The sequence below is a fragment of the Cricetulus griseus genome, chromosome 3 (genome assembly GCF_003668045.3).
Source record: "Cricetulus griseus strain 17A/GY chromosome 3, alternate assembly CriGri-PICRH-1.0, whole genome shotgun sequence".
Classification (NCBI taxonomy): Eukaryota; Metazoa; Chordata; class Mammalia; order Rodentia; family Cricetidae; genus Cricetulus; species Cricetulus griseus.
The window spans coordinates 73,850,884-73,863,970 of NC_048596.1; the positions used below are offsets into that span (position 1 = coordinate 73,850,884).

Here is a 13,087-nt window from a genome sequence, read left to right on the forward strand (position 1 = left end):
GCTGAGTCATCTCATCAGCAATTTTTTTTGTTCTGTGTTTTTATTGGCTTTTGAGACTTGGGTATTATGTAGTCTGAGCTGACTTCAAATTATGAGGTTGTTTTTTTTGTGTTTTGTTTTTTTCGAGACAGGGTTTCTCTGGATTGCTTTGGGGGCTGTCCTGGAACTCGCTCAGTAGACCAGGCTGGCTTGAACTCACAAGATCCGCCTTCTTCTGCCTCCGGAGCGCTGGAAGTAAAGGTGTGGGCCACCACCCCCCAGCCTTAATGTGGTTTTAATTCACTTTTCTCTGATGTGTAGTGAGCTTGAACGTTTTCTTGTATGTTTAATGTCCATCTGTAGTACATCTTTTGAGAACTGTATGCTCTCCTTTAGAGGGCCATGTTCCCCACCTATAATCCCAGCACAGGGATCCACAGGCAGGTGGATCTCTGAGTTCAAGGCCTCTTTGGTAAACATAAGTGAGTTCCAAGTCAGCTACACAGTGAGACCCTGTCTCAAAAGAACAAAACAAATATTCTGCTTTAAAAGGAACAATCTTATCCCCAGGACAATATGGTTATTATGGTTTATGCAGAGTTATCCATTTTGTTGTTTGGGTTTGGTTTTGCGGGGGTATCCAAGGCTGAACTCTACTGACCTTTAACTCCTGATCCTCCAGCCTAAACCTAATGAGTGCTGGGGTTGCAGGACTGCGCCCCCCACACCGGGACAGGGTGAGGATTTGAACCTGAGCTCCTGACTCCGTGTCTTATGCTGTTTCAGGTAAGACGATCTCCCCCTTTAAAAGGCGTGCAGACTGAGATGAGATACTCCCTGTTGAGCAGACTTGCAATGCTAGGATCCTGTGCATTTAGGAGCCAAGGAGTCACGGGGCTTGCTATGGTGTAGACCTTAAGTATCTGAGAGGGCAAAGAGCAGAACCTACATATCACTCACAAAGGGGAGGAGTGGAGGCCCCCACCCCATCCTACCGAAAGGACCCCCAAGTCCTTCCCGGAAACCTGGGCGCGGCCGGGCTGTGCGAATGGCACAGGTCGCGGGCAAGCAACAGAAAAGTGACTTTGGTGAGGCTCCGCCGAAACCCTCCTGAGTTCTCCCGGGAGGGAAACCTGAGGTGTCCACGACGGCTAGCACGGGCTCCCTCGCCTGTTTCTGGTTTCCTCACCTTCCTGTAAGTTATTTCCTCCACTCGGCCCCTAGAGTAAATTTCCTTTTGGTTTGGCCTGACCCAGGCCGGGGAGAACCCGGCTAGAGTCCGCGTGGCTACGGCGCAAGCGCATCCGGACGGAGTTAGGGAGGGGCCGGCCGGCGCACGCGAGCATGGGCTCCGCCCCTCCGCCGCGCCGCCCGTGACGTCACGGGGCGCCGGCCTCCGCCCGGCTGCAAGCGGTGAGAGCTGGCGGCGGTCGGACCTGAAACCGCTGGATCGGGAAGGGATGCGGTTGTCGAGATCCTTCTGGAAGGGGCTTTGGGGAGGACGGGAGGCCAAGATGCACCAGCCCCTCAGACTCTGCCCTCCCTCCTTCTACCCTCCCCCTTGCAGAAATGCCGGGACGCGGGGCCGCGCAGGGGCCGAGCATATGTGACACCTGGCGTTTCCCGGTGGCTTCCACACTCTACCACTCTCTCTCCCAACTCCTTATGCTAATCTCCTGCCTTCCAGATGTTTATTTTCATCCGTCTATCGTTCCTTGCCTTCAGTGGTGTACTCGGAAGTTGGAGATGGATTTTCAAACCTTAGCCCTATCACTTCTGTGTTAAAAGTCCCTGAGCCACAGTATTTCTTCTACTGGCCTTAAGGATCAGTATGACACCAATAAAAAGAAAGGAGATGGACATCTGTTGAATTCCTGCATGGCCAAGTACCGAGCAAACTGCTGCCCCATCGAATCCTCATTACTTGGTGTTCTTAGAACTCCATTTCACATCTTAACCTCACAGAATTTAACTGGCTTGGTCGCACTTAGTGAGCAGCAAGAGGGATTCATTTCTTCCTAGCTTAACTCCAAAGTAGGAACTTGAACCCAGACACTTCCGGTCTGGATTCTGGCTGTACAGTTGGGCTGCCAAACCTCAAGCCCCAGATCAAGTACTTCCTCTTTTCCAGCTGTAAATTCTTTGCACATCCCCTTTGCTAGTACAGAATGCTGTTCCCTGCTTCTCCCTTGGTTATTTCAGAAACGAAATAGAGCAAGCATTTCTTAGATGATCTAAGGAGGTGAACTTTTTGAGCACAGAATCTTGGATTTTGGACCTGGCTCTCCCACCTACTGTGTGGCCTTGAGCAAATCCATTGTCTTCTAACTTTAGCTTGCCTTTGCATAACATGGGTGAGGGCCTTCTGATCTGCAGGCTCTTGTCCAGTTCTCCCTCACTGTCCTCCAGCAGGTGGTCCACGGAGGCCCAGACCCCTCTGCTCCCCATGGGCAGCTGCCAAGCAGGGCACAACCTGCATCTTTGTCTGGCTCATCACCCACCTTTGGTCTGTGCCACTTTGATCCTGCTGCTCCTTGGCCTCTCTGGCCTGGGCCTTGGTGGCTTCCTCCTCACCCATACATCTGGCCTACGTAGCCCTGACATTCCCCAGGTAAGTACCCGGATGCTCACCCTTCTGGTATATGCCTGTCCCTGCCGATAATCTCACTCCTCTCTCGCTCTCCTTTTGCACACAGGATTGGGTTTCCTTCTTGAGGTCTTTTGGCCAGCTGAGCCTGTGCCCTGTGAATGGGACAGTCGCAGGGAAGTGGCGAGGGCCTCATGTCGTCGGCTTACTGACTACTTTGAACTTCGGAGATGCTTCAGATAGGAACAAAACCCAAACATTCCAAGCCAACGTCCATGGTAGTCAGATAGGATTGAAAGGTGAGATCTGGGAATGTGGTGGTCCAGCATCAGAACACTTAGGTCTGGGCCCTGCCTCTGACTTCACCATACTGGTGACCTTGGGCACCTCTGTATATCTGAGTTACCACTGCTGTAGTACAAATTAGATAGGACAAGATACTTTCAGGGAATGTTGTTCATAGTATAGGTTCTGTGTTTTGGCTCTGCTGTTCCAGTTCCAAGTTTCCTCAATTCTGGCATTCACCAGGAGGTCTTGGTTTTAAAACCAAATACCCCTCCCCACTATGTATATATAGAGAGATATGGAGAGAGGTCAAGTATGCCAATACTGCCTGGGTTATATAGTGAGTTCCAGGTCATCGAGGACTACATAGCAAGTTCTGAAACCACCTCATGTATATACATATAACAACATTGAAGTACAAGTCACACACCAATATATATTTCACCCATTTAAAGTATGCAAGTAAGTTACTTTCAGTCTGTTCACACAACCGTTGGAGCCACCCTGAAATCCATTTTAGAACTTTTTTTAATCATCTAAGTAGATCTGCACCTTAGCTGCCCTTGCCTCTTTTCCCCAGGTCCCCATGCTTCTGCAAGTCTACTTGCTGTCTCTGGTGGTCTGCCTGTCTGAACATTGCTACAATATGCAGCCCTTTGTGACTTGAGATGTTTAAGGTTCATGGTACTGCATACTTTTCATCCCAGCACTGGGAAGCACAGGATTGACAGGCAGAGCTCTACAAATTAAAGGCCAGCCTAATCTACATAGCAAGCTCCAGGGAAGCCCAGGCTACATGATGAGAACCTGTCTCAAAAAAAAAAAAAAAAAAGCTGGGCGTTGGTGGCTCACGCCTTTAATCCCAGCACTCGGGAGGCAGAGGCAGGCGGATCTCTGTGAGTTCGAGGCCAGCCTGGTCTCCAGAGCAAGTGCCAGGATAGGCTCCAGAGCTACACAGAGAAACCCTGAAACCCTGTCTTGAAAAACAAACAAACAAACAAACAAACAAACAAATGCTATTCCTAACAGTAGTTTTTGTGTGGGCATACATGATAGTACTATTGAGAATAGAGGCACGAGGCACGAGTGGAATATAGGATAGCTCTATGATTACTCTTCTGAGGAACCTCCAAACTGCTGTACCATTTTATAGTCTTACACCTGGAGCTTTGCATTTCCTTCCATACTCACGAGCACTTTGTTTTGTTTGTTTTTGAGACAGGGTCTCCCCATGTATTCTGATTATCCTGAGACTCACTATGTAGACCAGGCTGGCCTCCGCCCCTGGGCCCTCCCTCAACCCTGACCCCCAGCACTAAGATCAAAGGCGTGCACTATACTCTCTGCTTAGCAGTACCTTCGTCTCTCATTTTCAGTGTACCCACCCTGATCACTGAGAAGCCCTATTTCACTGTGGTAGTGATTTTTCGGGTTTCTTTCTTTCTTTCTTTTCTTTTCTTTTTTTTTTTTTTTTTTTTTTTTTTTTTTGGTTTTTTGAGAGAGGGTTTCTCTGTGACTTTGGAGGTTGTCCTGGAACTAGCTCTTGTAGACCAGGCTGGTCTCGAATTCACAGAGATCTGCCTGCCTCTGCCTCCCAAGTACTAGTACTGGGATTAAAGGCGAGCACCACCACTGTCAGGCCGATTTTTCGGGTTTCTTAGTCTTTCCTTTAAGTTCCTTTAAGTCTGACAAGAATACAAACATAAAAGAAGCACACATCTGTCAGTGTGTGAAGTAGGTTGGTGAGGTAGACCTTTCAAGGATACAGCATCTAAGCTGAGGCTTTTAGAATGCTTAGCAGTGTATAATTCAGGCAAAGGGAGTGGTAGACACAAAGACTTGCAGATGGGAAGGAACCATGATGGCATGTTTAGGAACTTTGCAGGGTCAGTTTGGATGGTGCATACAAGGAAATGAATGCTGAGCTGGGAAATAGGTCCAAAGCAGGAAGTAGAAACTCATGGCAGTCTTTAATTAATTACAATTCTTTAGTTACTTGTCTCTGTGTATGTGAGCATGTGTGTATGCTACAGCACACTTGTGTAGGTCAGAGGGCAATTCCTTTTAGGTATGGGATGCTGCTGGTGGTGGCACACGCCTTTAATCCCAGCATTCCTTTAATCCTGACACTCAGGAGGCAGGGGCGGTTGGATCTGTGAGTTTGAGGCCAGCCTGGTCTACAGAGTGAGTTCCAGGACAGCCAAGGACTTATACAGAGAAACCCTGTCTTGACAAACAAACAAAAACAAACAAAAAAAGGTTTTATATGCTAGTACATTGGGCAAACTCAGTCTAATCAAAAAAGTAATAGGATTGGGTCTATTCATAGGAAACCTTGGAAGTGACTTATAAGGAGTGATGAGAGTTAGGCATCATGGTGTCTGTAATCCCAATCCTGGAGAAATTAAGGCAGAAGCACAGATTTCAGGACAGTCTGGACTAATATAGCAAGTCTGTAGGTTTTTGGGTGTTATTTGTTGGTTGGTTGGTTTTTTGAGACAGGGTTTCTCTGCATTGCCCGCCTGTCCTGGAACTCACTCTGTAGACCAGGCTGGCCTCAAACTCACAGACCCACCTGCCCCTGCCTCTTGAGTGCCAGGATTAAAGGAATGTACCACACCCACCCCCAGCTGTAAGACCCTGTTTTTAAAGAAAAGGTACAAAACTGGGTGTAGTGAAGCATGCTTTTGATACCAGCACTTAGGAGACAGAGGCAGATGGATCTCTGTAAGTTTGAACCAGCCTGGGCTACATAGTGAGTTTCTGGACAGCCAGAGTCACATAGTGAGACCAGGCCTCAAAACAAACAGAAAAGAAAGGAAGAACAAAAGAAAAGATATGATGAAAAATTAAGATAAAACTTTCATGAACTAAGAGGGGCATTTAATGTCTGGGACTATCAACACAATACCTGGCCAGTGAGTCCATCGGGCAATGGAGTGGGAGGGCAGAGGTTGTCTATGCAATTGTACATGTGCATCTGTGATTACAGTGGATATGCCAAGTTGTATTTCTTTTTCACCAAGACATGTATGGCTTTCTGTATCACTACTGGTCTGTTATTTTAATGGTTGTAAATTGATCCATTAAGTGATTAGGCCATCATCTTTAATGTTTTCTCCAGTAAATAACACTATTGTTCCTAATTTTTTGTACTTGATAAAATCAAAGCAAACATCTTAGTGTATGTTGTTTTGGCTTTTTGTTCTTTTGCTGGTGATTAAGAATGAGCCCAAGGGTTTCAAATATGCTATAAAAGTGTTCTGCCATTGAGCTACACACCTAGCTCTTAACATGCTTGCATTTTTTTTTTAGTCCCTAACTTAGGATTAGTTTCTATAAGTAATATAAATGAATCAAAAGATGTAGGCTTTTTTCTTTTTTTTAAGTTCATTTTAGTTTATTATTGGTTTAGGGGGTAGTCAGAAGACAACTTTGTGTAGTTAGTTCTCTAATTCCACCTTTACCTGGCTTCTGGGTAGTAAATGTCAGTCCTTAGACTTGTATGGCAAGGACTTTTCCTAGATGAACCATCTTACCTGCCCCCTTTGTTCCTTTTTAAATACTGTATGTTTGCTTTTTTGGTGTTTGTTTGTGACAGGGTCCCATTTAGCCAAGGTTGGCCTCAAACTTACTATGTTGCCAAAAATGTTGTTGAGCTCATGATCTGCCTGCTTGCCTGCCTGCCTGCCTCCACCTTCTATTTCTATATGTTGGGTTTTTAGGTGTATATTACCACTCTTAATTTCTGCTGCTTTGTGGTCCACAGGCATTCTATCAACTGAGCTCTATCTCTATCTAGCCTTGTAGAAATTCAGACCACACAGAAGTGTACAATCAAATGTACATTCACTAACAGTTTGGTGAGCATCCTCTTTGCTCATTTAAAATGATGATAGAAGGCGGACATGATAGCCATGCCTATAATCCCAACAGTTGGGAGGTTGAGTAGGAGGATTGCCGTGAGTTCTGGGCCAACATTGGCTAGATAATGTTTTCTAGGATACTCTGGGCTCCAAACAAACAAAAAACTTTTGGTTTTGTGTCTTTCAGAGAAATGCCTTCAACACTTTAAAATTGGAATATAACCTATATTTTCTTTAACCCTTTCTGAAAGCTTTCCTTGATTGGTGTGTTCTTGAATACATTTGGGCTACTTATACCAATAGATGACAGTCTAACTTTGTATTTTTTCTACTGAAAATTGCCCCAAAGATTCTTACTAAGCAAGCCATCCTTTGTCCAGTAATTTGAAATAGGGTATGAACCTTTAATGGATTTTGGTGCCCAGTGGATAACTGCTTTCTTTAAAAGGACAAATATATTTTTGTAATATTTATTTATTGTAAAGATTTATTTTTTGAGCCGGACAGTTGGTAGCGCATGCATTTAGTCCCAGCACTCAGGAGGTAGAGGTAGGCGGATCTCTGTGAGTTGGAGGCCAGCCTGGTCTACAGAGCAAGTTCCAGGACAGGCTCCAAAGATACACAGAGAAACCCTGTCTCGAGAAAAAAAGTTGTTTTTTTTTTTTTTTTTTTTTTTGGTGTGTGTGTGTGTGTGTGTGTGTGTGTGTGTGTGTGTGTGTGTGTATTTGTTTTTAATTTGGCTTGGTTTCTTTGTGTAGCCCTGTCTATCCTAGTAGACCAGGCTGGCCTCAAACTCAGAGATCCACCTGCCTCTGCCTCCTGAATTCTGGGATTAAAGGTATGTGCCATCATGCCTGGTTTGCATATATGCATATGTTTATGACGTGTGTGTGTGTGTGTGTGTGTGTGTGTGTGTGTGTGTGTGTGTGTGTGTGTGTGTGTGTTTGCTGGAGGGGATCTGATCCCTTGGAGCTGGAGTTGCAGGCAGTTAGAAACTTCTAGATAGGGTGTTGGGAACTGAACTCAGGTTCTCTCCAAGAACAGCCAGTGTTCTTTGCTGCTGGCCATCTCTCTGGCTGCCTACTCAGTTTTCCATCTCCTGTCTTATGCCTCTTGCAGGGTCCTCTGCAGGAGAGTCTATCCTCATCACAGCCAGAGTGGCCTCAGGAAGGACTCCAGAGACCTGCCTCTATTTCAGTGCTGTTCCAGAAATCTTGCCCTCTAGCCAGCCACCTATATCCTGCTCAGAGGAGGGAGCTGAAAATGCTACCTTGAGCCCAGTGATGGGTGAAGAGTGTGTCAGGGTCTGGAGCCTCGAACGCTTTGTGCTCACCAAGCTCCTTACTTCGGTAAATGCCTCAGGTTGATCTTCAAGGTTTTATAGATTGTCATGTGGAGCACTGCCCAAAAGGGTTGAAGAGGCATCTTCACATAGCAGAGAAAGAATGGTCTTGGTCTGGTGTAGTGCCATGCTGTCTTCCAAACCTGGTACTCTAGAGTCTGGGACTGGAGGACGGAAAGCTCAAGGCCAACCTGGACTTTATAATGACAGTATATTTAAAAAGAACAAGAGTGAGCAAGCATAGGTTTTTATAGCCCTGTTTCAGTAAGAGGCATGTGGTCTAGAGCAAGCTCCGAACTGCTCTCAGACTCAGCTTCCTTATCTGCAAAAGACAAATATGATGTAATCTACAGATTCCAGTAACTAAGGACTGAATAAGAATGACTTAAAGTACTCAGCACAGTACCTAATGCAAAACAGAGTTGATTAGAGACAGCCATTTGCTGTTTGCTGAAGAGAGCGGTTAAAGGGCTGCTACACTCTCACACCCCATATTTTAAAGGGCCACTTGTGCCAGGCAGTGGTGGTGCATGCCTTTAATTCCAGCACTTGGGAGGCAGAGACAGGTGGATCTCTGTGAGTTCAAGTCCAGCCTGGTCTACTGAGCAAGTTCCAGGACAGCTAGAGCTACACAGAGAAACCCCTTCTCAAAAAAAAAAAAAAAAAACAAAAAACAAAAACAAACCCTGAAAAAAACAAAAAAGGCCATTAGGGGAAGCAGAATGAGATTGGCTTAGTGGTTAAGAGCACAAGCTGCCATTCCAGAGTACCTGGGTTCAAGTCCCAACACCCACATACAACTATTTATGACCTTAGTTCTAGAAGATCTGATGCTCTCTTCTGGACTGTGCAGGAACTGCATGCAGGTGGTGCAGACAAAACACCCGTAATACAAATACACATATAAAAATATTTTAGAAGGACCATGCCTGGATGTGATGGTAAACACCTGTCACCCCAGGACTCAGAAGGCTCAAGGCAAGAAGCACATGAGAGTTGAAGCCAGCCTGAGCTATATAACTAGACCTTGCTTCATTAAAGAGGAAGAAAGGAAGGAGGGAAGATTGGTGGAATGTGGAGAATGGTGAGGGGCGGGGGGGGGGTGATGGCTTGCTCACTCTCTGATAGTTCAGTTGATGATTGGGCCAGAGAGCAGTTTGGACCCCATCAGGACAAACATTACCTTTCACCTGTCCCAGAGCTTCTCTCTAGGCATCAGGAGGACTCTGCTTCATGGAGGGTTGTCTGTTTTGCAGGGTATGGGACAAGGTATCTTCCCACTGGAAGATTCCCAACCGCTCTGTTGTCATTCCCCCTCTCTCCCTGTCCCCACCACTAGGAGGAGCTAGCTCTGTGTGGCACCAGACTGTTGGTCCTGGGCTCGTTCCTGCTTCTCTTCTGTGGTTTTCTCTGCTGTGTCACTGCTGTGTGCTTCCATCCACGCCCAGAGTCCCACCGGTCCAGAACACGGCTTTAAGGGCACTGGCCTGCTCCTTACTCTGTTCTCAGGTGAGGTTCTGTGAGAGTTAGTGGGGAAGGGATGGAGTTGAACTTGGTAAGGTAGACCCTTAGAATCAAAAACTGTGAGTCCCTGAGAGCCCTATTCAGCTATCTCCTTATGGAGACTGAGAACAGCGTTCTCCATAAACGTACAATGCTTTTATTACTTCTGCCTTTTTCTTTGTGTGTCGTGTGCCCTGGTGTGCATGTCAAGGTCAGAGAACCACCTTGTGGGGTTGATTCTTTCCCTCCATATTTATGTAGGGTTAGGAGAATTAAACTCAGGTCATCAGGCTTGTTCTCACAGCAACAACTTTTACCTGCTGACCCTGTCTTTACTAGGAAATAAGTAACTTTCATGTATAAAGACAAACCATAAAAGTACATTTTGACAAATTATTATAAAATGGACACTTGTAAATACCACACAGGGAAAAAAAGAATATTATCAGCAATTCAGATGCCTCCCCTAAGCAGGGTAGTGGCAACAGCACATGCCTTTAATCCTGGCACTCGGGAGACAGAGTCAGGCAGATCTCTATTAGAGTCCAGCCTGGTTTACAGAGTGAGTTCAAGACAGCCGGGGCTACACAGAGAAACCCTGTCTCAAAACAAAACACCGAAAAACAAACCATGTACATAACTCCCCTAAAGTAAATTAATATAATTTAAAAAATAAGCCGGGAGTTGGTGGGGCAGGTCTTTAATCGCAGCACTCGGGAGGCAGAGGCAGGTGGATCTCTGTGGGTTTGAGGCCAGCCTGGTCTACAGAGCGAGTTCCAGGACAGCCTCCAAAACAATACAGAGAAGCCCTGTCTCAAAAAACAAAAAATAAAAATTAAAAATTAAAAAAATAATAATTTTGCCAGGGGTAGTGTATATGCCTTTAATTCCAGCACTCAGGAGGCAGATGCAGGTGGATCTCTGTGACTTTGGGGCCAGTCTGCCTTACATAGCAAGCTTCAGGCCATTCAGGGCTACATAGTGAGACCCTGTCTCAAAATGGATAAATAAATATTAAATAAATTTCAAGAGAAACACAAGACTCCATATTTAGGACGGATCTTCAAATTTGAACCCTCTTAATTCATCATTGCTGCCTTAAGGGTAGGTGTGAAGTGGAGCTCTGGTGAGTCTTACAATCAGAACATTACTTGGAAGACAGCAGCCACAGAGGATATGTACAGAAGCATATCAAGTTAAAAACTAAGGTTCCAGTGTATTGGTAAATGTCTTTAATACCAATCAGAGGCAGGTGGATCTCTAGATTTGAGGCCAGCCTGATCTATTTAGTGAGTACCTACCAACTAGGGCTACATAGTTTTCATCTCAAAAACAAACAAGAAAATACCTTTAATCTCAGCACTCAGGAGACAGAGGCAGGCAGATCTCTGTTAGTTTGAGGCCAGCCTGGTCTACATAGTATGTGTCAGGTGGCTGGGGCTACAAATGAGACCCTATCTCAGAATAAACAAAAACAAGTAAAATAAGGGGCTGGTGGTTCGGTGGTTAAGAGCACTTACTGCTCTTGAAGAGAACTAGGATCTGGTTCCTAGTACCCACATCTAGCAGCTCAAAACCACCTGTAACTCTGACTCCAGGGGATCCGACACCCTTTCTGGCCTCCTTGAGCACCTGTGTACATAAACTCATGAAGGTACACACAGATACACATAAGTAAAAATAAATAAATCTTTTTTTTAAAAAAAGGTAAGGGCAGGGCCCTAGGGGGTTAAAAAAACCAAAAACCTTAGGGGGTTAAAAAATAAATAAAAATAATCCAGGCTTTGGTGGCATATGCCTTTAATCCCAGCAATCTGGAGGCACAGGTAGATGGATCTCTGTGAGTTCGAGGCCAGCCTGGTCTACAGAATGAGTTCCAGGACAGCCTCCAAAGCCACAGAGAAACTCTGTCACAAAAAATCAAACAAAAAAACCAAAACAAAACAAAAAATAAATAAAAATAAAAATCAAACCTCATCCATACTTAGGGAATGTTTTCATTTAAATAACCACACCTCCAATAATCTTCATTGGCTGTGATCCTGGAATGTATAGCTGTATAGAACTGAAAAGCATAATAGCAAGGTCTTACAGGGAGATCAAGAGCACTGTCAGGAAGGAAGGAAGGGAGGTGTCTTTTTTTTATTTTCCCAATCATATCCTCTCATTGAGTGAAAAATGTCAATCCAATAAAACATCTTGACCTTGTTGGGAGGGTTCCATCCCATTTGAAAGTGTTATGTATCCAGCTCTTAAGCCTTCCTCAGGTTCTGCTGGCCTTTGTATGCTAGGAAATTACTATGGGAGAGTGGAAACAGCCTAGACTGGAACTGCTCCAACCCAGAGGAACTGGAAGCTCTAGATAACTTTGTTAAATTTCCTTAAAGCTAGGTCTCACTGTCCCATTTTCTGTACTTAGAATAGGAAACAGTGGAGCCCATTCAGTTCAGGTGGTAGAGGCTTTCAGCTTTTTGGCCCCTGGTTGATCCTGGGGTTCTGAAGCTGCTACCCCTGTGGGATTAAGTGCCAGAACTGTCTCAAGATGTCCCTTCTGCTGTCCCTGAATTTCTGCATCCATGCAGAGCTTCCAGGGGCTTTCCTACTTGTTCTGTTTTCTTTCTTATTCTCCAGGTGAAGATCAAATTCTTGGGCCTACTTCTGAGTTTAGAAGACCTATTACAAAAAACGAAGATCTGGAATGTGGGAAAATAAATGGCTTTTTGATCACTGTTGTGTAAGGTACTTATTGGGGATTGGATTAAACTCAGTATTTTAGGGTGTTTTCCTGGTTGCACAAATTCATGATGTATATACATGCCATGGCATGTACATGGAAATCACAGAACGATGATTCCGTCTCTTCAGCTTTTCCATCTGAACCCAGACTAACAGACTTTCATGGCAAGCACCTGCTTAGCTGTTTTGATCCTGTTTCTTTTGTGGTGCTGTGATTGAACACAGGGCCTCATATATGCTTGGCAAGCACTCTATCACTGAATAATATCCACAGCCCTGTTTTGTGTGCTGGTTTTTTGAGACAGGATCTCACTATTCAGTCCTGGCTGTCCTGGAACTTTCTTTGTAGACCAAGCTGGCCTCAAACTAACAGAGATCTGCCTGCCTGTGTCTCTTAAATGCTGGGGTCAAAGACATGCGCCACTATGCTCAGCTTGAGTTTTTTGATTGTTTTGTTTTGTTTTGTTTTGATACTGGGACTCCATTAGGTCACACAATGCTGTGGAACTTGTATTCTCTTGCTTCAGATTCAGCCTGCTGAGTGTTGGAATTGTAAGCATAATCCGTCACCATACATTCCTTTTAGACATACTGGGATCCCGCCCCCCAGCTGTGCTATTTGATCACTTGTTTTCTCCCATGAACTTAAATTGTCGATTCTGTTTAGGTAGGGGCTTTTAGACAGTGGAAATGCTTTGACATAAATGCATCATGACTTTTGACGAGTTATACAACCCTACTGTACCTCAGTTTTCCTGTAGGGATTTGACCTATTGGGTTTCCCCAACT

General features: G+C 45.1%; 1 protein-coding gene across 4 annotated transcripts; it reads left to right on the plus strand.

Annotated features, from left to right (window-relative positions):
• The first annotated feature begins 1,279 nt into the window (after positions 1-1,279).
• Positions 1,280-12,290, plus strand: Tmem219 (transmembrane protein 219). Of its 4 annotated transcripts, none has more exons than XM_027404610.2 (6): positions 1,280-1,392; positions 2,392-2,590; positions 2,676-2,865; positions 7,837-8,066; positions 9,399-9,568; positions 12,194-12,290. In XM_027404610.2, exons 2-5 carry the CDS (start codon positions 2,426-2,428, stop codon positions 9,534-9,536), a joined length of 723 nt encoding a protein of 240 aa, XP_027260411.1. In that variant the 5' UTR covers positions 1,280-1,392; positions 2,392-2,425; the 3' UTR covers positions 9,537-9,568; positions 12,194-12,290. The 4 variants fall into 4 exon arrangements, with proteins under 4 accessions (XP_027260411.1, XP_027260413.1, XP_027260410.1 ...); XM_027404612.2 differs by having other exon boundaries at positions 1,357-1,392; positions 2,389-2,590; XM_027404615.2 differs by lacking the exon at positions 1,280-1,392 and adding an exon at positions 1,419-1,437.
• Positions 12,291-13,087: the final 797 nt, after the last annotated feature.